This window comes from Pleurodeles waltl, chromosome 11 (genome assembly GCF_031143425.1).
Source record: "Pleurodeles waltl isolate 20211129_DDA chromosome 11, aPleWal1.hap1.20221129, whole genome shotgun sequence".
Taxonomy (NCBI): domain Eukaryota; kingdom Metazoa; phylum Chordata; class Amphibia; order Caudata; family Salamandridae; genus Pleurodeles; species Pleurodeles waltl.
Window position 1 is genome coordinate 490,539,987 of NC_090450.1, and position 23,636 is coordinate 490,563,622.

Here is a 23,636-nt window from a genome sequence, read left to right on the forward strand (position 1 = left end):
AAGGAGCTTTTTCCACTGGACAAACTCCGATCCCAAGCCCATTTACAACATCACCCGATATATGAAGTTCCAGCGTGAGCTATTGAAGGCTTGTTCAATGTCAGTCACCACTACCACAGCCCTACATTTGTTTAGGAACAGCTTCTAGGATCAAAAGAAGCCTACAAATATTAGGCTCTGTATTTCGTCCTGGAATGAACTGAGCTAGGTCAGCGTGTATCAACTTGGGCATGTGAGGTAAAAGGCGAGTGTCTAATATCCAGCTGAGAATCTTATAATCCATGTTGAGCATGGATAATGGGTCGTACGGTCTAACATCATGAGGGCCATTAGTAGCAGGATCACCAGAGCTTCACTGGTAGAGTCTGGCAAGTGCCCCACGTCCTGGGCTGCAACATAGAGGGCAACTAAGTTCAATGCCAGTTCCTCAGCAGATGTTGCATAAAACTCTGCTGGAAGGCCAACCGCCCATGGGACTTTGCTTTGTGCCATGGTCTTAACTGCTGCTCGTACTTCCTGGAGAGTGATAGCACCTTCGAAGTCATTTGCCTCATCCTTCACAAGTATCAGTAGTTCCACAGGGCCTAAGAATTTGTCAAGAATCTTGGGGGGTGGAGGGGAGGCAGGCTCGTTGTAAAGGGGCTCACCCTCTTCTGATTCCACCTCCAGGCTCAACAAGCTTTTGGACGTAGGTTGGCAAGCCATGCCAACAGTGCCCCATGCTTTATCACAGTCTGTGTGGGCACTAACCATGTATTCACAGTAATCAAAGCAGCAGTGCTTCTCATTGTAAACCCCCCCGTAGCTCTTTAGCGTCTGAGTTTTTGCTCCAATCTCTGGTTCTCAGGCCTGGATAGTTCAAGGTCTCTTAATGCTCTCTTGCTTCTCAACTTCTCCCACTAATGTGTGTCATACCCTCACTATCACACTGCCCCGTAATGACTGCTTTAAAAGCATGGCACTCAATTAGGGGTGAAGTGATGGTAGCCACATTGTCTGCATAGTAGTTCTGTATGGCTTCACCAACAGTGTGTCTTAACACGGGGTCTTCTAAGGTTTCTTCATGCTGGTGCCAATCAGATATGCGGGGGTGATCTCTGTGCCAATACAGGGCTAGTAGCACTGGGTTGTGGTCTGAGACTATCTGACAGAGATATTCTACTGCCCCATGAACCCTAGGAATACAAATAAAAGCTTTGAGACACACATGCAGTTCATGCGTTCCTGAGTAGAATGATTAATCCCTGACCCCAGGGTGTAGGCACCTCCAAGAGTCCAATCCAAAAATACTTGTGCCAGTCGGAGAACTGGACAATCACCCTGGGGGTGATAGAAACCGGTCAAGAATCGGGTCGGTAATACTCTTATAAACCCCATCCAACAGAGTGCTCTGAGACGCATGAGGCTAGGATTCTTGGGCAAAGAACCCACCCTGAGCTATGTTGGGGGCATAAGTCCCAACAATAGTCATGTCTTGGCCAGCAAAGCAACCTGCCACTGTGACATATCACCCCTTAGGATCTATCAGCTCACTTGTTTTTTGAAAGGGCGCCTCCAGATCCACAACAAAACCCCTCTGACAAAGGCTGAATGAGGTGTGGCATATATCTGACCCTGCCATATCTTGCGTATCACTTGCCTTATGTGGCCCTGAGATGGGTCTCCTGAAGAAGGGCAATATGTGCTGCACTTCACGTATATGTGTATCTTCTGTTGTCTGGCCATGTTATTAAGGCCCCTAACTTTGCAGCTGGTAAAATGATAGGTTAAAGTGGACCCTATAAGAGGGGTTCATAGTAGCACATAGGTTCCCTGGTCAAAGGACCCAATTCCTCACTCTGGCAAGGGACCCAGAAACACTTAGGTAAAATTCGGGCAGGCCGGCGGAGGCAATCCAACATACAAACTCCATAAAACAATGATTGGTACCCCCAACACCAGACCAGAAGAAAATTACTCCCCATACAAACCAATAAAAAAACATTCACCAATGCAGTCATCACATGCACACCTTCAGTATGGGGGGTGCCAGCCATGACGTCTCCCAGTTTCACGTCACACCATCCAAACAGCAGGTTGGATAAGTGAGCCCACAGTTCATCGAGGAGAAAGATAACAATAGAGCTAATACTGTCTATATTTAGAGGTATGCCTCCGACAGAGCACCGTACCATGCAGCCAATCGTAGGACAGTCATAGGATTTCGTCAGAGTTGCCTCGGGTTACCTGAGGTAGGAAGTCCTCTGAATTATGTGTGGAGACAGAGGCACGGTCAGCCATTGCCCCTCGTTTCATCACCACCAAGCACAGGAGGGGTTGGAGCCCATTCCACTTATAGGCACCACTACCACCACCACTATTTGATGATCGGGCAGCGTCCGGGAGCAAGAGGGGACTACGCAAATCCCACCTCTCCCCCTCTTCCTAGGGTATTTCCTGGTCTTTCACCGATTGTCAGCAGTCGAGTTGTCTCCTTTCTAAAGGGAGGCGGTTTATCTAGTCCCACTGAAATGGAGGAGAGGTATAAAGTCACTCAGAGGCTGGCAGGAAACCCAGTGTATGAAATCCCCCATTTCATGAGGCCCTTCTTGTTGTCTACACAGGAGGCTGTCTGCTTTCAAACTTCTCTGGTGAAGTCAGGAAAGATCATTACCCTGTATTTTTTTTTCTTCCCACCATTTTGTCTGCTTTAAGCAGGGCCTGACTTGAGATGTGATCGCGATTTTTGTAATGTAGGGGTTTGGCCACCACTGGACTGGGGGTCGCACCTGGCATTAGTGGCCGCGCTGGCATGCAGTGTGCACGTTCAAGTGCATAAAATGGAGAAAGACCCTATGGGGCAACATCGTTGCAGAACCATTGTTCCAGAAAGCTGCTCATGTTTGCATTGAGACCCTCTATGCGTCCTGGTAGTCCTATGATCCAAAGATTATACCTCCTGGCCCTGTTTTCAGCATCCTCCGCTTTCATTTCCAAAATCTTAACCCTGCCTTCCATATGTGACATCCATTTACACATGGATGTCATTTGAGGGGTAATGTCCTCCAAGGAGCGCTCTGTAGTTGTGACCCTTTCTGTTATCCCCCGTTGGTTATCTCGCAAGAGCCCCATGCTTGTCACCATAGTGTCAGTTTTCAGTTCAAGTGCCTCTCGCGAGAAGGCGAGGGCCTGTAGTATAGGGTCCAATGTTGCCCCATAATCACCCCCAGTTGGAAGTCCAGCGCCCGAGGCCATTTCCTCGATGTTAGTGGGACTCCAATCCTGAGAGGAGGATGAGTTGCAAGCCTCTTTCTTTTTAGAATATTTACCCATCGCAGCTCACCAATTCAAGTTCTAGGGAGAGGCAATAGCCGGCACTGGTTGGGAGGCAAACGTTTTTACCAGTGAAACTCTCTGTGTTGGGGTGCAATCCCAAGTGACACACTCAAGCTAAAACTCACCGTTCCAGATCCAGGATGGCACTGTGAGGGCAATCTGGTCTTTAACACTGTCAGTTAGTACATCAGCCAAACCTCAAGTCCAGGGGGTCCACAAGAGTGGTGCAGCTAATGTATCAGGGTCCAGCTAACCCCATCACCAAATCGTTTGTGGGGGGAGGAGGGGAATGGTTTAGTTTAGTTTAACAATTTTATAGAGCGCATGGCTACCCTAGGGCCTCCCAGCGCTAAAGAGACGTGACAGCCACTGTGGTAAAAATATTAACTAATAAAGAAAGTTAGCTACCGAAAAGAACAGTTTTTATTGTTTTCCGAAACAAGCGTTCTGAAGGTTCTTGCCGAAGCTCTAAAGAGAGGGCATTCCAGAGGCCAGCTGCTTTGACTGAGAAGGAATTACCTCCCCAAGAGGATCTCTTGAACCCTGCTATATGTACTAACCGGGAGGTGGAAGATCTCAGCATTCTAGTGGGAACATGAAAAAAAATACTTTGCCTGAGAAAAAGAGGACCTTTATGGTGCAGGGCTTTATGGGTCATACCTAGTGAATACGTTGTTTTCTAGGTAACCAGTGAAGTGCAGCAAGAGCTGGCGTAGCAGAATGGTGTCTAGATAAGTTCATAAGGAGCCTGGCTGCCGCGTTCTGCACGACCTAAAGTTTTTTTCACTACATATTCTTGAGAGCTGAGAAATAGAGAGTTGCCATAGTCAAGCCACAAAAGTATCATGGCCTGAACGAGGATTCTTCTGGCTGGAGAGGGTAAAAGATAAAAAATCTTCCTGAGAGATTTCAGGAGACCAAAGCATGAGGAGGAAATGTTTTTTGACTGTTGTTCCACGAGGATCGAGACAGAAACCAAGGCTCTTTATATGCTCCTTGGGTGGAGGGAGATTGCTAAAGGCCTCTGAGTATAGTGCCAAAGGGATTGGGGGGGGGGGGGCTCCGTTGCCCACAGTCATCACCTCTGATTTCCCATCATTGAATTTCAATTTAGACCGGTTCATCCAATTACCAATGCCTGCCAGACATAGAGAAAGGTTAGTTAAAGAGGGAGCCTTGGTGTTTGAAAAGGATACTATCAATTGAGTATTGTCAGCGTAGGTGAACATTGAGAGGTTGAAGGGTTTAACTACTTTGGCCAGAGAGGATAAATAAACATTAAAACGAGTAGGACTCAGGGAAGAGCCCTGGGGGACTCCACATGTCAGGGGGAAAATGTCCGATAGAAACGAACGATCTAAAACTTGAAAGGTTCTTCCTGTAAGAAACGAGGAGAACCAAGATAATGCTACGCCTTCTATCCCTATCTTGGAGAGCCTATGGCAAAGGATGTTGTGGTACATAGTGTTGAAGGCTGCACTGAGGTCCAGTAGGATAATGGCTCATGTCCACCATGATCTAAGAGTTGCCGAGTAGACTCTGTGACTGACAGGAGAGCTCACTCAGTACTATGTTGGGATCTAAATCCCATTTGAATTGGATCTAAGAGCTCATGATTCTCAAGAAAGCGAGTCAGTAGGTTGTTAACATGTTATTCCTAGATTTTTGCTGAGATAGGAAGAAGAGCAATGGGTCTATAGTTACAGAGTAAAATCGAGTCAAGTTCGGGCTTTTTCAGAAGTGGTTTAATGATAGCATGTTTAGAAGATTGTGGCAGAGATCCTGTAAATAAGGAATGATTTAAAATCCTAGTCAGTGGCAGAACAATAATGTCAGAAACCAGTGCCAAAATGGCAGGGGGGGGGGGAGGGGGGGCGGCGGGATCAAGAGGAGATCCCGACTTAATATTGAGGAGAATATTTGTGACCAGGGTGTCTGTGAGGGGCTGAAAGACTGCAAATGAAATCCCTGAGGGCGGAGGGTTAGCGCCCTGATCATCCATAGATTCCAGCTGGTTAGTGGAAGGAAAGGAAGAATATATATTAGTGATTTTCTCCTAAAAGTAAACTGCTAGTTTATTGCTATGTTCAGTAGAGGCCTCTGCAAGTGAATCACCAGGAGGTACAAGGGTGAGTTCTTTAAAAATATGAAAGATCTTTTTCTGAGAGTTTGCTGACTGCTCTATTTTGGTGCTATAGTATGAGGATTGAGCTAGTTTAATATTAGGATGATAGCTTCTAATGGATTGTCTGTAGAGTTCCTTGGAGGTTGCACTGTAATTTTTCCTCCAAATTCTTTCCAACTTTTTACAATTATTTTTTTGTTCTAACAATAGGGGCAAGAACCACGGATTAATCTTGTGTGTAGGTTTGTTTAATCTAGTCCTGATGGGCAGAATAGAATCTAGGGAGGTGGAGTTCCAATTATTGAAGGACTCTGCATTAATAGGGTGAGGGTCATTGTGATTTGAGGATAAGGAACAAAGTTTGTTATGCCATTCTTTAGGTTCCAGTTTTGGCCATGGACGACCGGCAATTTTAGTAGTAGCTTGGAAGCCAGAGGGAATATTATATAAAGGAGTAAATGACAAAAGATGGTGATCTGTCCAAGTAAGAGGCAGGGGGTATAAATAGAAAGATCAGGAAGATTACTGAAAATAAGGTGGATAGTATGGCCTTTGTGGTGAGTGAGTCCATTGGTATATTGAGTAAGATCTAATGCTGCCAGCGCGGCTAAAAGTGATTTTGCAGAAGGGCAGTCTGTGTTATCAGTATGAATGTTAAAATCTCCAAGTATAGTAAAGTTCAGAGTTTTACAGATGAAGCTTGCCGCAGCGTCAGGCAGGACTTCTAAGAAGCTTACTTAAGGGCCAGGTGGGCGGTAGATAAGAATCCCAGAAAAGGTGAATGTGGCCGACAAATATAGTGAAAAGGCCATGCTCTCACATCCAGGAATGTCAAGAGTGGAGGTGACACATTTAATTGTGTCCTTATAAATGATGGCGATGCCTCCACCTCTGGCATGGGATCTATCTAGGTGGGCTATCAAATAGTTAGGAGGAAGTGCCTTAAGAATTTCAACAGAAGAATCTTGCTTAAGCCATGTTTTGGTAAGAAATAGGATATCAGGTTGGTGGTCTTCTAAGAGTGTAAAATATGCATACAGTGTGCAGACAGGGAGCGACAGTTAAGCAGGAGCAGTCTGCCTAAATGATTGGGGGTACTTTTAGATGGCGGGAGCGTCGAAGGGGCCCAGGAGCAACTGCAGCAGGGCCGAATTATTGAATATGGTGGTGCATTTAAGGAAGCTGAGCAAACCGAGGTGTTTCTATGAGCTAGCAATTGGGAGGAAGAGTAAACCAACCTATTGACGCAGGAGGCGGCAGCATGTCTGGGCTCTCCTGGGCACAGACGGGCTTGCCTTTGGCGCGCCAGCTGCACGGCCGGCGCAGGGAAGTTTAAATGGAGCATCTAATTAGATGCTTATTGAGCAGCTGAGTCAGGCAACTAGAGCGCTGACTCAAAATGGCGGACGAAAACGGCCCCACGAAGTGAAGTAGTAATAGGAACAGAGGAAAGACTTCTGAGTGCCTCTAAACATGGGCACCGGCAGCTACAAAGTAAAATGACAATGCAGAAAAACAGTCAGAATAAAAACAGTATTCTGTCACATCAGGGTATTAAAAAAACAATGGTGACGATAAAAACATGAAAGATAAAAAAATTACACACTCTGGAGCAGAGGAAAGACTGCCTCTAAACACGGGCACCTGCAGCTACAGAGGCCACCCTGGAGTGCCCAGATGCTCAAAGTTGGGTCGGGTTCACTCAGTTGCTCAGTACACAGTCATTTATTTATCTGTAAAAAGCAGGCGGCCTGATGCATCTGCACAGTGTTGGTGTGCAGCGCTCCTGGTCTCAACACAGCTCAGAAATCAGCAGCTGGGAAGAAGAGGTGATGGGAAGGAGGTGTGAGGGGAGTCACTCAGCCCCTGCCCCCAGTGTCATCTAGTGTCTGCTGGGCACTGCCAGAGGTTCAAACAGTGATGTGGTGTCTTTACTAAGGGGGCTGTCAGAATTCTCCCAGCTCGCCTCTTGTATCGCCACGCTGCAGGGGTCACCTGCAGACCGGGACTGCACAAGGTCACCCAATGTGATCTGCACAGGTGTACTTCGCTGAGCTCTCCCCAGGTCTTTGGCAGTCCATTTTTGTAGACCTCTGGACAGGCTCTCCCCCGTTCTCTTGATGCAGCGGCCTCGGGCACCAAGCAGGAGAGAGATCAACGGGCAGCTGGGCACACTTCCTGCCACTCCGCATCCATTGTTTTGAACCCCCATATCAGCTCCTCCGAGGTGCACTCCTCTTTACCCCAGCCAGCTTCAGGCCAAGTGGGCTCTTGCGGCATCGCCTCCAGCGTGGGGCACCACTTAGGGAAAGGTGCGCTCCGGTTGAAATTACCGGTCCCTGATGGTTTTTGGTGTCTGACCGGGATTGAACAGTGATTTAGAATAATCTAGGCAGCAGGAAAGGGGCGCAACGGCTCAGACCCACAAGCTACGCCGACGAGGACACCCTCTGGGTAATGACATGGCCCTGGGTTTGAGACAGCAAATTAAGGATCCTGGAGCCGGTGTTGTGTGCCCCGACTCACTGCATCTCAACTGCTTCTCACCTGCAGGACTTCATTGTTTGTGCTGCAGTCTAGTGCTCACTTCGGGGTGCGTCCCTGTAGTTGCACATTGCACTCTGTGAGTCGCACGGACTCTGGCAACTCTGCTCACAACTGGGTTCACCGCCCTGGGAGGAGTGCTCCCCAGCCCTGGTGCTCACTGTGCTGGTGCCTTCAGTCCCCGATCTGGGACTTGCTGCAGTCTTCGACAGCGAGGAAAGCCAGCGTGGTGGAACACGGTAGTCCCCTCTGAGTCGCTCCGCAATCTTGGATATCGGCGGCGTGGTACTCCTCTGCAAATCAGCCAGTCAATACAGCAAAGAATCCCCATAAGCATGACACTGGGTCACAGCTTTGTAGGGCACCCAGGTCACTTGTCAAAACTGGGCAAATTGGGCAATGAAAGTGCAGGGTGCCCTTGGGAGATGGAGTTCAACTGGGAGTGTCGTAGCTCACGTCCTGCTTCATCAGCACCTAGCCACACCCTGTCATTGTTTCATATGCTGTACTGATAATTCCATGTTGGTAGTTCGTACACTGCTTGATATTGAAGAGTCTTGAGGAGAAGAGGAGCTACTGTGTAAAAGAAGGGGCTAGGATGGGAGTGGCTTATCTACAGGGACCGGTTGAACGAAATGTTAGATGCCCCACTATAAAAGGATTACATGGAAACTACAGATACGGAAAGAGTTGTTGAAGTAAGTATGAGTTCCTGCAACCACCTATGTTGACTTGTGCTCTCTGTTTTGGTGAGGTGAATAGACTGAACTAGGATCTCTGTGCCACCATCATAACTGGACAAATATAAACTCTGCTGGCTCCAAAGATCATGAGCGTGGTTGCACTACATCTACTTGGCCTTTAGCAGCAGGGGAATTTACACCAACTCTGTCCAGCCAGAGGGGGGTCTGGACTTCAAAGTATTTGCATTTGAACCTGCTCTGGAATTTTGGTTGTCAGAAAATCTTCTATACGATTTTGGGGTCTAAACTAATGAGGCTTTCTTGGTCTAGTCCTACTTCACACACCCTTGTTAAGGTGACTTTATGATTACAAAAACCTTGCAATCTACTAAATTTCCAGCTAAGTAGATGGGATGAGGGAGGGGTAAAGTCAATAATAGGGGTGCATTGTTTTACAAGGGTGAAGAGACGTTTTTGTAATGAATGATTCTGTAGATATCTATGGGAAGCATTTGGCATGTAGGGAAGGTAAAAATGATTGAGGCTGATGACACCCTCCAAATCAGGATGAGTTTAGTGTTAAGGAAAAAAACTGTAGTGTTCATCAGTAGCGACTAGAGCCATTAGCAACTTCTCTTTGACTGGTGTATTACAGTCTTAGAGTATGTAGAATGTGGATGTCCATTTGCATTAATTGAATAGTCTGAATGCTGCCATTCATGTCTTGCTTATGAAATGGTGGAAATAGTCAGCGTCTCAAACCGAAGTTTCCCACAATTCAACATGCTTTCTGTCACTTGTCCTTTCACCCCAAACAACATTTTTCCTTCACCCAATTTTATCCCTGTTGGTAATCTTTCCAGGTGTATGGAACAAATCTTCCTAGCTTACCTGTCACTTTTTTAACATAATGGGCACAATCCAGACAGTCCTCAATAATAGCTCTGTTTAAACTTGCTTTGTCATTGGTCCAGACCGATAGCCAAAGCCTTAATGGGGCTAATCTAACTTTGTTCATGACATAGTTAAGCCCCAGCTCTTCATGTAAAATGAAATGTGAACTACAAGGTGGTAGGCCCAAGAGGTTTCTGCAAAACCTGTTTGCTTCAGCCTGTAGGCAAGCAATTGGAGCATAGTCCAAAATGGAAGCCTCGTAAGTTAAAACAGGAAAACAGTTGCATTTATATATTTCCACCATAGCTGCAACAGGCTTAGAGCAAATACTCTTAGCACAACAAAAGAGGGTTGCTTGTGAGAATCTATTGACCCTGTTTGCCAGGCACAGTTTCCAGTTAAATTGGGGATTCAACATAATGCTCAAATAGCAGATGCTATAATTCCTTTCTAGCTGTCTGCCCTAAATAAAAACAGGTCTTATCTTCGATGGCTGTTTTCCCACTGCCATATAATGAGTTTTAATAAAAATGTATTTCCAGATCAAGGGTGTTCATAAAGGTCACAGAATTCTCTATATGCTTTTTAAGATCAGCAGGGATTTGTGCAATAAGGATAGCAACGTCTGCATATAAAAGAGCCGCCACAGGAAAATTCTCAACTTTTGGAGGATCACACTCGTGCAGTATAAGGTAGTCATGCAACTTATTACTATAAAGTTAAAATGGAATTGGGCCAGCACGCAACCCTGCCTCATGCCATGGTTCAGACTGGAAAAAAATCTGTAATCTCACCTCCCAATTCCTTAGCGAACAAAGGTATTTAGATTTTGATGAAGGACTCTAAGAAATTTAGTCATTTCAGATTCTAATCCTAAGGGCCTCCTTACGAGAGTGGCAGTCACAAGACCGCCACCCTCACAGTCGGATGCCTGCGGCCGTGGCGGTCCAACTGCCACATTACAAGTTTGCCAGGGTGGCGCTGAACTCTGTGCCGCCCTGCTGATTACCTTGTTCTCCACCAGCCTTTTCATGGCGGTTTCACCACAATGAAAAGGCTGGCAGAGAACAAGTGCAGGGGGCCCTGCACCGCTCATGCCATGGGCAGTGTAGGGTCCCCCCTGCCCAGCACCATCAGAATGCGCACTGTCTGCTTTGCTGACAGTGCGCCTTCCAAGGGTGCAGGACAGCCCCCTCTGTGCTCCCTTTAAGGGAGCCGAGTGCTATCTCGTAGCCCTGATCCCGCTGGTCAGGCCGGCGGGAACACACTATTTCAAGGTTTGCGCTGGTCGGCAAGGTCAGGCTGGCAAAGACCTTGTAATAGAGTAGGGGGGGGGGGGGGGCACTGCTGCCATAGCAGTGGCAACACCCGCCAAGTTTGGCAGTCCTGTGTTGGGACCGTCAAACTCGTAATGAGCCCCTCAGACTCATTGAAATCAGCAAATCCAGTTAAAAGCTCATCTAAGGTCCTTAAATGCCAGATATAGAGCCCCATTCCTAACCACTGTGTATTTCTGAATTAATAACATGAGGTTTAGGCTTTGCTCAATAGTGTTTAGGCCTTCTCTTAACCCGTACTGAACTGGAGTTGCTCAATAGTGCCTTAACTAAACGTGTACTGGACTAGGGTATGATGTCATGATCATCAGAACAGCTTATCATTCGCTTCAAGAATATATGACTTACTATTTTTACAGTAAAGTTCAACAGGGAAATGGGTCGATAGCACCCCCTCTTTTCCCTACAGCCTTTCTTAATTTCAGGTACAATAATGGCAGACTGGAAGGAACTAGATAGCTCAGAACAGACTGGACAATTAAGGGCATTTGTAAAAATAGGAGCCCAGAACTCCAGTCTCGATTTATAAAGATCCATTGGGATGCCATATGGACCCGGAGAATTATTGCAAGGGCTAGACGCAATAGCTAAATGGACTTTTAGATTGAACAAAATGGTTGAAATTAGATACCCATCTATAAGCTGAAATAATTAGATCTTCCATCCGTCTAGTGAGGGATCACCCGTATTCTTCTATAAACCTCCAGTGTCGTCGTCTTTTTTTTTTTTTTTTTTTTTTTTTTTTTTACAACCAATAATGAGTTTATCCCAGGTGTCCCTTTTAATTTCCTGCTTCCTTTGTTTCAGTGCAGTTTAAGTCTCAACATGCAGTAAGGAGATGGCAACACTATCCCTGGGGGGTATATTGAGAGTAGCTCTTAGGTGCCTATTTACAGATCAACAAATGTGGCTAAACCAGCTAGGTTTAAATTTGGGGCTGGTGACAACAGGAATCAACAGGAGTTTTCTGATACTTATCCCAAGATTTATAAAACCATCCACAAAAGCCTTTTGTGACACAGGTTCAATCAGTAAGTCATTTATAAATAAAGAAAAATTGGTACTGATCAGTCTTACAAATTGAGTCATAAAATTAACAGTACTCCACTTACAACAAAATCCTTTTATCTACTGTCCTAACACCTGTGGGGCCTATTAGTTTTGGAACAAAATTAGGTACCTTATAGGGTAAAGTGTTTGGATTGTGGTCACTAGCACATTTCTCCATCGTCCCCCCCCCCCCACACACACAATAATAGGAATCATGGTAGAGGAGATAAAGATAAAGTCAACCCTAATACCCCCTTCTGTTTCCAAAACACATAGGAATTTGGCTATTGTAGCAGCTTATAACTTCAATATAGTTGACTAACCCATGGGTAAGTAATATCCTATAGAGAATCTCCCCCCTAGCATCTACAGACCACTGACCCTTAAGCGTATTCCTAAGTATAGATGGGTTTGCCACGTAGAACTTGCACTGATTATTGCATTACAATCACCACCCAAGATAAGTCTAAAACAATTGTGTACAGTAGATCTGTGGATTAGAATATCAATAGCTTTAAACAAAATGCCAAAACTACCAGCTTTCTCTGAATGATTGACCGTATTATAACAATTAATTAAAGAATAATTGTGTTGTGATTAACAACCCAGACAACCCAAATACCAGGATGGATACATTTAATCTGAAGTACCTTGGCAAATAAGTTAGAACATAGAGGAGCCAATCCAAACTGAGATCTTCCAGACTGGGAGAGAACCTCTGGCAAACACAAATAGAGGTAACCCTCCAAGACTATCTCCTTCAAAGCCTAGGTTTTATGCAACATAACATCGAACTTTTCAGGGTAATGTATCCATTCCCTATTGAAGGCTTTATTATTGTACCCGGCTATATTTCAACATACAAGATTTGTGGTATCTATGATGTCTGACTTAGAGCCCATTCCCTCCATAGGTTCTTGTTGGTCTGTAACAATTCTTGGGAGCTCCTTATGTGAGATAGCTGGTGGGATAGGATTGAGAAATTCAGTCCATTTCCCACAGACATAATAATGGTGCATAAAGATTACTAATACTCGCAGGTTCCAGGGGCTGTCCCACTCTGTTTATATTGGTGGCCTTCAATTGTTGACTGTGGTTGGTAAAGATGTAACTAATGTTAAAATAACAATGTTCAATCCCTGGCTCAGTCTCAGACTGCCTTTGCATAGAATGCTGTATAACAGGGTTGGATGCCTACAAGTTGATGATCACACAGTCCCCAGATAAACCTTTCTCGATTGAGTTGGATTGGTTCTCTCTTCTTACCAACAAGATGTTGCCCTAATCCCTTATGTTGAAATTAACATGGTTAGCAAGCCAATGGCACACTTTATTCCTTTAGATGGGTAGCTGTCTGAATTGTCAGGTGGAACTTTGCCGAGTATAACTACATATGGGCAAGCAAGCATTGAGTGGCAAGTCAGCAGTGATATCTGGCTTCTCAGTTATGGGAGAAGCCTCAGACACAGGTGCTCTTGGCGATCCCCTGGATACATATCCTTGCTACATACCAGAGCCGCTGCCGAGTTGCTCCCCCAACCCCTGTCTCAGGGGATCAGATAATGCTACATTATTTCTGCTGTTATGTGTCGTAATAATAACAGGCTCATCAGTCGTCCCCCCCCCCCGCCCCCTCCCCCCCCGCTTCGTAATAGGTGTACCTTGATGGTTTGGGTAGCTGTTTGATCTGGATATCCCTTGAGCAAGTAGAGTAAGGCTGGATTATAGTTAACTCACAAAAAATAGGGACAAGGAGGTTAACTGGTCCAGTGTACGGCCTCCTATATCATGTCTTATCAAATCAAAAAGGTACACTGTTCCAAAAAAGTGACACCAGTCGTAAGTGTAGTTCCCTTAGAAGCAAAGGATTATAGTAAAGCCTACTAAATCGAGAGGCAAACATCTGTCAGCCAAGTCAATCTCTTTAGTAATTAATCCTAAGGCACGTGCGATAAAATTGTCCAGCGTGCCGCTATGGGAGTCCAGAGATTTCTTAGAGCAGGTGATTCTCTTTTTATCCATGTTCATTCTGATAGCTTCCCTAGAGACCCATATCATAGCATGGGCACTATCCCAATCATGAAAATCTCGAGGTCTATAAGATCTGGGTTTGGAAGCCAAATGGTGAGCTCACCCCGAATCACGTTCAGTGCAACAAATAATTTTAAAATATATTGCCCCAAACATGGCAGCGAAATTCCCCCTGCAAGTTAACTGATGGTAAAGTAACCACACAGATTATCACACAGATTAAAAAACAAGTACCCCGGGGTGGCCTTTCCCAGCCCACTCCAGCCTAGTCTGCTGTGCGACTCCTGGGAGATGGAGTTTCAGGCCTTCGCCAGCCCCCAATGGAGCAGTGCCTATTTGCGCCTTGCGCTGCAGAATTCAAGGGCACCTTTTCTACCTGCTGGTCTCCCCACCTCCTGACAGCGGAGACTTCTGGGAGATGGAGTTGCATGCGTCCACCAGCACCCAATGGAGCAGTATCTGTCTGTTATTATATTTCAGAGAGTGCTGGCAATATTTTGCAAGCTCTCAATCATTTTTCAATTGAAATTCTGTTATGTGCATAAGCAGTATTTATCACCACTCGTAGTGTAGTTGTACGCAATCTTTGAAGGAAATTCAGTCTTGATGATTTCTCTGTGGCAAATTTAAGGTTTTTGAACACTATCATTTCAGTATTAATTCACTAATTGCTGCCTTAAACTCACCATGGGGATGTGAATCTCAAAATTTTGGAAATCGCATTGTTTAGGATTCAAATAGATTTCGGGTTCTATTGATTTGTAAGGAGTGCCAGACTACTTTGGGAAATCTGCAACTGTTGTAAGCTCCTGAAAGTACTCCAGGTGGAAAACATCAGATAAATAAATGATGCGGAAAAGTGTATTTGCATGATTTATTTTTCTCCTCCTGGATGACCTATTTGTGTTTATAGTTGGGGGCTGCAGTTTGCTGTGCACCCCAAAAACATCCACCTTCTTCTGAGTTAATTTACAGACGCAGAAAAATTAAGCATACTTTTGGTTATTCAGTTGTTATAAAAGTACTTCCACCAAACAAAATTCCATGAATTGGGATGTGTTATTTAATCTTGCAACTCAGTTTTTTGAGCATGTCAGTAGAACATACAAGAATGTTTGAAGATCATGCCCTAGATTATGTTTTCTGCTCAGAATGTTTATCCCTTTGCACAAGTCTACACTGCATAGTAGAATTGAAGTGTTCAAGGACCTCATTTTTACGTCTTGGCTAGCAACCGCTTCAGATGTCTGTTAGAGGCATTCTTTTTTCTAATACATTACATATACTTAGAGTGGGCTGTGGGCCACCCCCCTCCTCATGATTGGATAACTTTATTGTCTGTTTTTCTGTTTGTCCCAGACAGGAGCTTTTCGGCTTTAGTGTTTTTGATTGGATGATGTGTCTTTTCACTGCTGACATTAGGCTCTGTCTACTGTGCATTGCATGGAAGGGACAGTTTTCACCCCTTATCCTCCACCCTCTGCTCCTTCCCTTCCCCTCTCTATTACACACCTTCCCCCGTCATAGGACTTTTTTGTGCTATTTTTCTGCCTGCTGATGCTGTCGCCAGGCAGCCATCTTAAAATTGTTTTCTGACCATCTCAACATGACCGTGCATGTGCAGCATGCATCTGTGAATGGGTTTTTAAAACTTTTGACCTATAACATTCAAAGTTGGGCGGTGTGGATGTGCAAGTAAGCACAATGGCCATCCTTGAACCAAATTTATGAAATATAAACCAAATGCATTACAAAATGGCTGTCGCTGTTGCATGTTCCTCTGCCGCACTTATATGCATTTTTGTTATGTTTTACAAATCCATTCCAAGATGACTGCTGCAAACATGCACTCATGCATGCTGGTTATCTAAGACATAAAAGCAGAAGCAAAGCTAATAGTTTTCATGGGTGAGACCTGGTGGTTTTGCCAATGCTTGCTGGATATTGTTGCATGGCTAAAAATAGTGGTTATTCCAAAGTTGATTGTTTTGTTTGAAATCAACAGAGAAATGCCACAAATACATAGTAGTGTTCAACAGATGCGATTGTTCAGTTGCTCTTTTGTTTATTGGCTTTGTCACAGTTTGGTGGTCAAGAATATAAAGAAGTGGAGCGCACCGAAGTACCTTGCAAGGCGTTGGATGGGATTGAGTGTGCTGGGCCACGTACATTTAGAAGAGACAATGTACCTTGCATCAAGTAAGTATCTAGCCACTTGAAGTCTTGTTGTGACCACATTCTCTGCTTCTGTACGTACTGTTCTTTCTACCATGCCCCATCATGTCAGCGTAAATCAGAAGAGGACCAGTGTCCCATTTTCTGTGTTTTCTTTTTTCCCCATTTCAGTCTTTGTTAAAAAGGAAAAAGGCATCTAACTGTGAACAACATCTTGCAACAAGAGGAATGGCTGTTGCGATGTTCACTTAGTAGCATTAGTCCTAGGGTTAAACTGTTCTTTTAATACATGCTTTTATTAACCTACGTGCTGTTGCTTCATTTTTAAGTTTTCAGTTTGTGAAGTGGCTGTCTGGGTTAGTGTTTTGAAATCTTGCGTTGGTCAAGATCTTCTGATTTTAATAAAACTATATATAATATACTTAGAGGTGGGTTTCTTAATTGGCTGCTTAGTGTGTCATTCACATTTTTCTTTAGCACAGTACAGCATGCACCAGGGGGCAATGAGTCAGCCCACTTCATCCATTGGCTAACTTCTCTTTGAATGACAGCATTTCGTTCTTAAGTACATCTTCACACAAAGTAGTTTCGTTCAGTGTCACATACTACTATGGCTGTGGTCGTATGTTTTATAATAAACTAAAATCTATCTTGGCTTTATGTATTTTTTATTTTTTATTTTTTATTGGTGACGGCTTGACAGCTCTTCCAGCAATAATCTTCTACAGCAAGAATGAACACTCAAAACAAATAAAAAAGCCAAAATGCTGCAGCCGACACAGACCTATTGACTTTGGCAATGCTTGCTTTTTAATGTTATATTGGTTGCAAGACTTCATGGAAATGTCTCTGCAGCAAGAATTATAGGGACTTCTTTTTTAGAAACGTAGCCAGACGTTGTTGTGATCAGTTGTGCAATGTCCTGAAGTTGACCAATTTTGAAGACATCATGAGAGATTCATTATTAAGCGTTTATTTTCATCAGAATGAAAACTATGCAGTTTCTTCAAACAGAGCTGCACACAGTTGTTTTGTTTTTTGGTCACCAGATAGTCTAACTGTAACGCATTGTGTGTCATATAAGCCTTGTAGCTGCCGTATAAAATATTTCAGCAAAAACTGAGTCCTTATTGTGTTTGTCCTGTTGTGATAAAGCAGTGTTAATGGTGCTAAATATCTTCCATCCATGTTAGAATTATTACACTTTGCATCCACCCATCGTTCAACATCACAAAACCCAGGTTTAAACTTAGACTCTCATGTTCTCAAATCACTCTTATATCCGGTCTATCTTAGGCATATGAGTACTATGTTGTAATAAAAAAGGAAAGTACATGTGGGTGCATTTCATCCACATAGTATATGTTGACTTAATGTTTGAGTTATGTAGGTTATCTTAATATACAGGACAGTATTGAGTCACCAGCACACAAGACTGTATCACAAGGCTCTGAGAAGGCCCCGGACGCTGTATCTCTCAGCTCTAGTGGCCAGAGAAAATGGGGCTTAGAGGCTATTTAGTTGTCTAAAGTGCATTAAGTACTCCTGTTGCACGAGATGTGCTAGGGAGGGCCCAGGTGACTCCCAGGCCAAGAGCAGCCCATCTGCACCTATCAAAGCTCAGAAGAGTCTGTACTGGGCCGCCCCTCTTGGTCCTGGCATTTGAGTGATCAGCTAGACAGGTAAATGATTGCATAATGTGTAAAAGGAATGTATCCTGAGGGGGTCATCCCGCAGGCTATGACTTTCCATCCACGTCTTCTGGAGGAGCAAACGTTGGAGCAGGAGCAAATCGAATTATCAACAGATGCTCTTTTGAAGCCAGTTAACCGGGTAAAAATTACATCTTGGAATGTGGCCGTTCGAAAGGGTAAACCTAATACCCAAGACTGGGTTACCTCCATAGAGGGATTCTCTGTCCTCTGCTTCCAGCAAACATACCCCAGCGCCCCTGCAACTCTGGCTGGCTTCCCAGCTACCATTGAGGTGGGAGCTGTCCAATTTATTTAAAACTTTCAGTGGGTGCTCCTGTGCCCATCCTTAGCACCCACATTCCTACCTTTGATGGGGCTGCAGTGGGAACATCAAGGGCCTCGCTGCCCCAGCCAGCTCCAGAACCAGCACCATAGTGTGTGCTGGTGGCAGCGGACACCTTTACTTTGCTCCTATATGGGCAGGAGCAGCATTTTTAAACTGCTACTGTTGGGTGGGAGCAAAGTGGAGTTCCCTGCCCGGAAGAGTGAAGGCAAGATATGCCTGCACTCTCCTGGGCAGGGAACCACAGTGCCCCAAGTGTGGGCTGCCTGGGACACTGAAATATTGTACCCCAGGAAGTAGGGTCCCCGGCCCGATATCGGCTTCGGGAGGGGGGCATGCAGCACCTCTCCTCTTCAAAAGGAAATTTGTGCCTGGGGGGTGGGGTCCTCGGGGCCTAATACAGCTCAGGGTGGGGGTCTGCGTGCTCCTCCTCCCCTTCATTGAAGATGTAGCTCCATGGGGATGGGGTTCCTGCGGCCTTTTTAAGGCATGGGAAAGGGGGCTGAACGCTCTACTGCCCCTCTACTGCCCTTATTATGAACTCTGCCCTGGGTATGGGGTCCCCAGGGCCTCTGAGGTAAAGGGAGCGGGCCACGTGCCCCCTCCCCCTTTTATCTTTGGCCCGAGGATAGGGTTCCCAGGGCTTGTAAAGGCTCTGGGAGGAACGATTTACAACTTCTTCCCCTATAACTGTACTGCGCCAGGCACACCCTTGTGAGGTAGAGGAGGTCATTAGTAAAGCAGGAGCCCCCATGCTTTTTTTTTTCTTTTTTTGTTTTTAATTTAGATTTACTGTGGACTTGCGGATCTTCCATGAGTTTGTGGCAAAAAAAAAAGTTTTAAAAAACGTTTTTGGCCTCCGACTGAGTCCCGAGTCTTAAGATGGCTGCCTCCACATCATTGTTGGTCTGAGGGCAGCCGATCTTGGCATGAGATTTGTCAGGTCCGCAAGGCCTCTGCGGCATGATATATACAAGGTTTTGGGCATGAGATAGCTCAAAATTACTGAACGAATTTTCACCAAATCCCAAAAAGCACTCGTTCTTAGCAAATATCTAGCTTTTTACCAAATGTGGTGTAAATTAATTCTATGTGTGTGGTTGTAGCTGTGTCTAAATTTCCTAATGAAAAATAAATGGGGAAACACATTTTAGGACCCCTCCTCCTTCTTTTTCTTGGCCACTGCTTGATGGATCACCCTGAAACTTTCAATGCACGCACTAGACAAAAAAGTAGCACTTTTTTTGGAAAGTTTTTAATGGGGATTAATTGATCGGCACTAAAGTTATTAGCAACACAAAAAAGGCATTTCCTAGGGAACAGATATCCTGACTGTAACTACCCACTGAGCGACACTTGGGGGTGGGAGGAGGTGGAGAGGTAATATAATCCACATTGATGGTGGTGTCTTTAGTGTTGCAGTAGTGTCTCTTCCAAACCATTATCAGAGCTTATGTTTTGGGGGTGCTAGGGTTAATAGTAGTTTCTTCAGGAGAGGAGAATCAAAACCTACCATTTTTAATGCTTGTATAGGAAGGTTTAAGCCTGTTGACAGCTAGTGGTATATTACCACATATTGCAGTTAAGACTGAAGAATGTAGTATTTGTCAAATCACACCCTCTGCAGCCATACAAAATCGAAAATCCTACTTTGCACGTTGTGGTGATGACCATTAACTACAGCTCAATGTAATTCCCTGATTATAGCTGTTGTTCTTTACTCTGGTCTGTTGCAGTGCTGAGTTGTTTCATGTAAATTTTTTGCAGTCTTATGCAGCAGAACATAAACGGATGTCATGTTTTATTATGTTAGGTAATTCACTTATCTGTCCACTTTGGATTAGATTTCCCTAGAGTTATTTTATTTAATGCCCCCTTTGATTATTTTTTCGGTCTAGGTTTTGACAGTGCAGCTCTCAAATAGGCCTGTTGTGAACCATTTATGAAGAGTGGCCTTTGGGTCTGCTTCTTTCCACCACTGGCTTTCTTTGCCCAGCCTTCGTCAATCACATATTGGCTCTGTCTAGTGGGGTATTAATCTTTCACCTAATTCTGGTGGCCCTTCCTCCTCATCAGTGCTTCTATTGAACTTCATCAGGGACTACTTTATAACTAAATCCCTGTCTTCTTGCTCCTGCTGACTCCCTTTCAAGTGTCTAGAGATAAAGTTCTACGACTGCTAGCATTAGCACATTAAACCCATCCCTATTGGCCTATTTTCTTTATGAGTTATTTATAGTAATGTGTGTTGCACTGTATGAGGTTTGTTTAATTTAAAATTATGAAAATAACCCGTGAAGCCCTGTGAGGTTAAGAAAGAAAGTAAGACATCATCTGTGCGATGTTTGCTTCTGTCAGTTAAAGGCTTCAGTAATAAAAACTCATATTCTAGAAAAAAAGCACACAAGTGACATTTGTATCTTACATCTAGTTTGCGAATTACTCTACCTTATGAAGGCGTGCTTTCTGTTTTCATTTACACCTAGGCCACTAACTGTTATGTTTTTCATTTTTATTCCATGATTTCTGCAGATATACCGGACATTATTTCATTACAACTTTGTTCTACTCCTTCTTCCTGGGCTGCTTCGGAGTGGACCGTTTCTGTCTTGGACACACTGGGACTGCGGTGGGGAAGCTTTTGACCCTCGGAGGACTGGGAATCTGGTGGTTTGTCGACCTCATTCTTCTGATCACTGGAGGATTGATGCCTATTGATGGCAGTAACTGGTGCACCTATTACTGACCGCTACCTGGAGGCTTTAAGCCGCTGACACACCTACTTAAGGATCCGTGTTTTGTGGATAAAGGATGGTGACATTAAGAAGCATTTGTACTTTTTCTTTGCACCAGAGCAGGACCTTGGTGGTAGAGAATTGGGGACATTCATTGCCCAACGTTCAGTTTCTCGGTTGGACTAATTAGGGTTATTTTATGGACTTTGTTTGCCCTGTATGTAATTCCACAACTAATGTGAATGTTAGAAACTGAAAATAGAAAATTACACTATTTCACGTGTCTGATTCCTTTCTTCTTGGACATTCAAATCGTATCAAGACGAGTACAAATATGAACATAGTATCTAACTTTTGTCCAACAAAACTTTAAATGTTTACAGCAATTGACATTAGGAGAAAACGTCAGGAAACGATGAGATTGTTGATGAGAAACGTATTTTGATTTTTGCTTTTAATGCCAGGCAGCAATAGAATAACATTGTGCTTGATAGGTAATACTTTACTCCAGTGGTTCCCAACCTTTTCACATCTGTGGACCCCCACTTTATCATTACTGGAACCCGGGGACCCCCACTGAATCATTATTGGAGTCTGGGGACCCCCTACTAAGCCATTACTGAAAGCTGGGGACCTAATCTGTTAATTTTAGCTTATTTTCTGAGCAGTCGCGGACCCCATGAGGAGGCTTTGCGGACCCCCAGGGGTCCCCGGACCACAGGTTGGGAACCACTGCTTTACTCTATTTCATCCATTCTTTGCTACTTGGTAGACTTGTCTGATAATGACATTTTGTTTTCGTCTCCTACCCTTATCCAGTTGTCATTCTCTTTTGCAGAAGATGGAGGGGTTATTCCTTTTGGTGATGGCCTCCTAGATGTGTCAAATCTGCCATTTGATGTGGCTTGGTGAAATTATGTTTTTTTTTTTAATTAAGATTAACATCCTTTATCTGGGATAGGTATACTTTCGCTTTTAATAAGGTGAACGTGATGCGTGTCTACATGCCTGAATCCACGAAAAGCAGATATTCAAAACATGTTTCTAAAAAGTTAGCATTCCTAAATTTACTAACACATGGACTCCCCCTACCCTAAAAAAAAATCCAGTGAATTTATCAGAAATAAACCCGCCTTTTAATAGTTTGAAACTTAACTTGTAGTGTATCTCGTAGCTGCTTTAACATTATATAAAGTATAACCAGTATAGCAGACTTTAAGTCCGAGTATGTCACCTCCTGGTTCATTGGAAGCATTTTCGATTTAAAAGTATTTGTTCAAGGTCCCAGCAGCAGCGTGGACTTTACTGACATCCTAACATAAACCAACATAGTCCTGATAACTCTTTTTTTCCAGTAGCTCCATAACAATTTCCCGTAACAAAAAAAAAACAAAATGAGGAAGACTTACTTCATTACAGAAACGTGTAAAATATAATCTTTATAACAAAAAAAAAACCGTTATGGAAATAGCCACCCCAGGTTTCACTCACTACATCAAGTAGAATGTCTGAGGTTAGCATTTAGGCATGAGCCCTAGAAAAGAGACTTGAAACACTCTTCTAAACGTACTCACGTACTCAGTGTTTCCAGGCAAAGCCTATGTAAACAAATAGGTTTTTCGAGACCTGCGAAATTTAAAGAAGTCTTAACCTCTCTCATCCCCTCACACCCACCCCACCTGGAACAAGTTTTTGCTGTCGAATTATTAATTAAAATGGTTTGATTTGCCTAGAAATACAAGTGATCCATTGTACAGAACATTTTTATTCACTCTACTATGATTATGTGATGGAGGGAATTTAATTTATGAATTCCAGCCCATGGTCCAAAGGTTTCAAAGTTGTGGGGCAAAACAAATTTGCAGAGCAGTTATATAGGTTATGTACTTAAATCCCACATGAGTATTTTCATCATCGTTGTCCATATTCATCATGATCAATCAGTACTCTGTGTGTGTGTGTGTGTGATGTTTCTTTCATTTAGCCACAATTGCAATTTCCTCTTTCACTCCTAATATCCTATAAACAGTGAACATCAAATCCCTTTTGGACTTAACGTTCAATGAGTGTAAATACAGCCCTAGCATTAGAGTGCCAGGGTTTACTGGGTTTGGATAGCCCAGCACATTCTCAATATGGATCAGAACCTTTACTTAGAGTATCTGTATTTTAGTGTATGGCCACCATATATGTATTTGGTCTTCCTGCTTCCCACATCATCGTAAACATATCCTATGCAAGTCAGGATACCCTATTTTTAGTTTCCTGGGAGTCCTATTATTTGATCTTAATTTAGCTACCAATGTTGCATAGCATCCATGCAAAATAACTGTTATTATCTGGCACCTGTGTTATAGTCTTTGGAAGTTTGACACATTGAATGATACCTCCAAGATACCTCCAAGATGCAAACATGATCTGGAAGTTAAGTCCAAATTTCAGAAAGGAATGTTTTTCTTATTATATTCTCACTATCTCTACTTTGACTGGGTGAAAGGTGAGAGCAGGCATTATTGAAGGATGCTTACAAGTTGGTAAAAACAATCTGCTGACTGGCATAGGTGTCAGCAAACAACAGAGCTGATTTCGCCCTATTCACATGATCACCAGAACAACTTCTCTTACAAAAAAAGATAGCCACCAATTATTACAGTTCTATTAGGGAAAAACCAGAAATTCTGATTATACGTCTACACTGATAATCACTAAA

At 43.9% G+C, this 23,636-nt stretch overlaps 1 protein-coding gene across 1 annotated transcript in view; it reads left to right on the plus strand.

Moving 5' to 3' along the window:
• Positions 1 to 21,203, plus strand: part of TM2D2 (TM2 domain containing 2) — a 47,289-nt gene extending 26,086 nt beyond the window's left edge. Inside the window, exons 3-4 of the mRNA XM_069213869.1 lie at positions 16,063 to 16,178; positions 20,724 to 21,203. Of these exons, the coding sequence (XP_069069970.1) occupies positions 16,063 to 16,178; positions 20,724 to 20,937 (330 nt within the window). The 3' untranslated portion in view covers positions 20,938 to 21,203. The remainder of the gene's footprint in view (positions 1 to 16,062; positions 16,179 to 20,723) is intronic.
• The last annotated feature ends 2,433 nt before the right edge of the window (positions 21,204 to 23,636 follow it).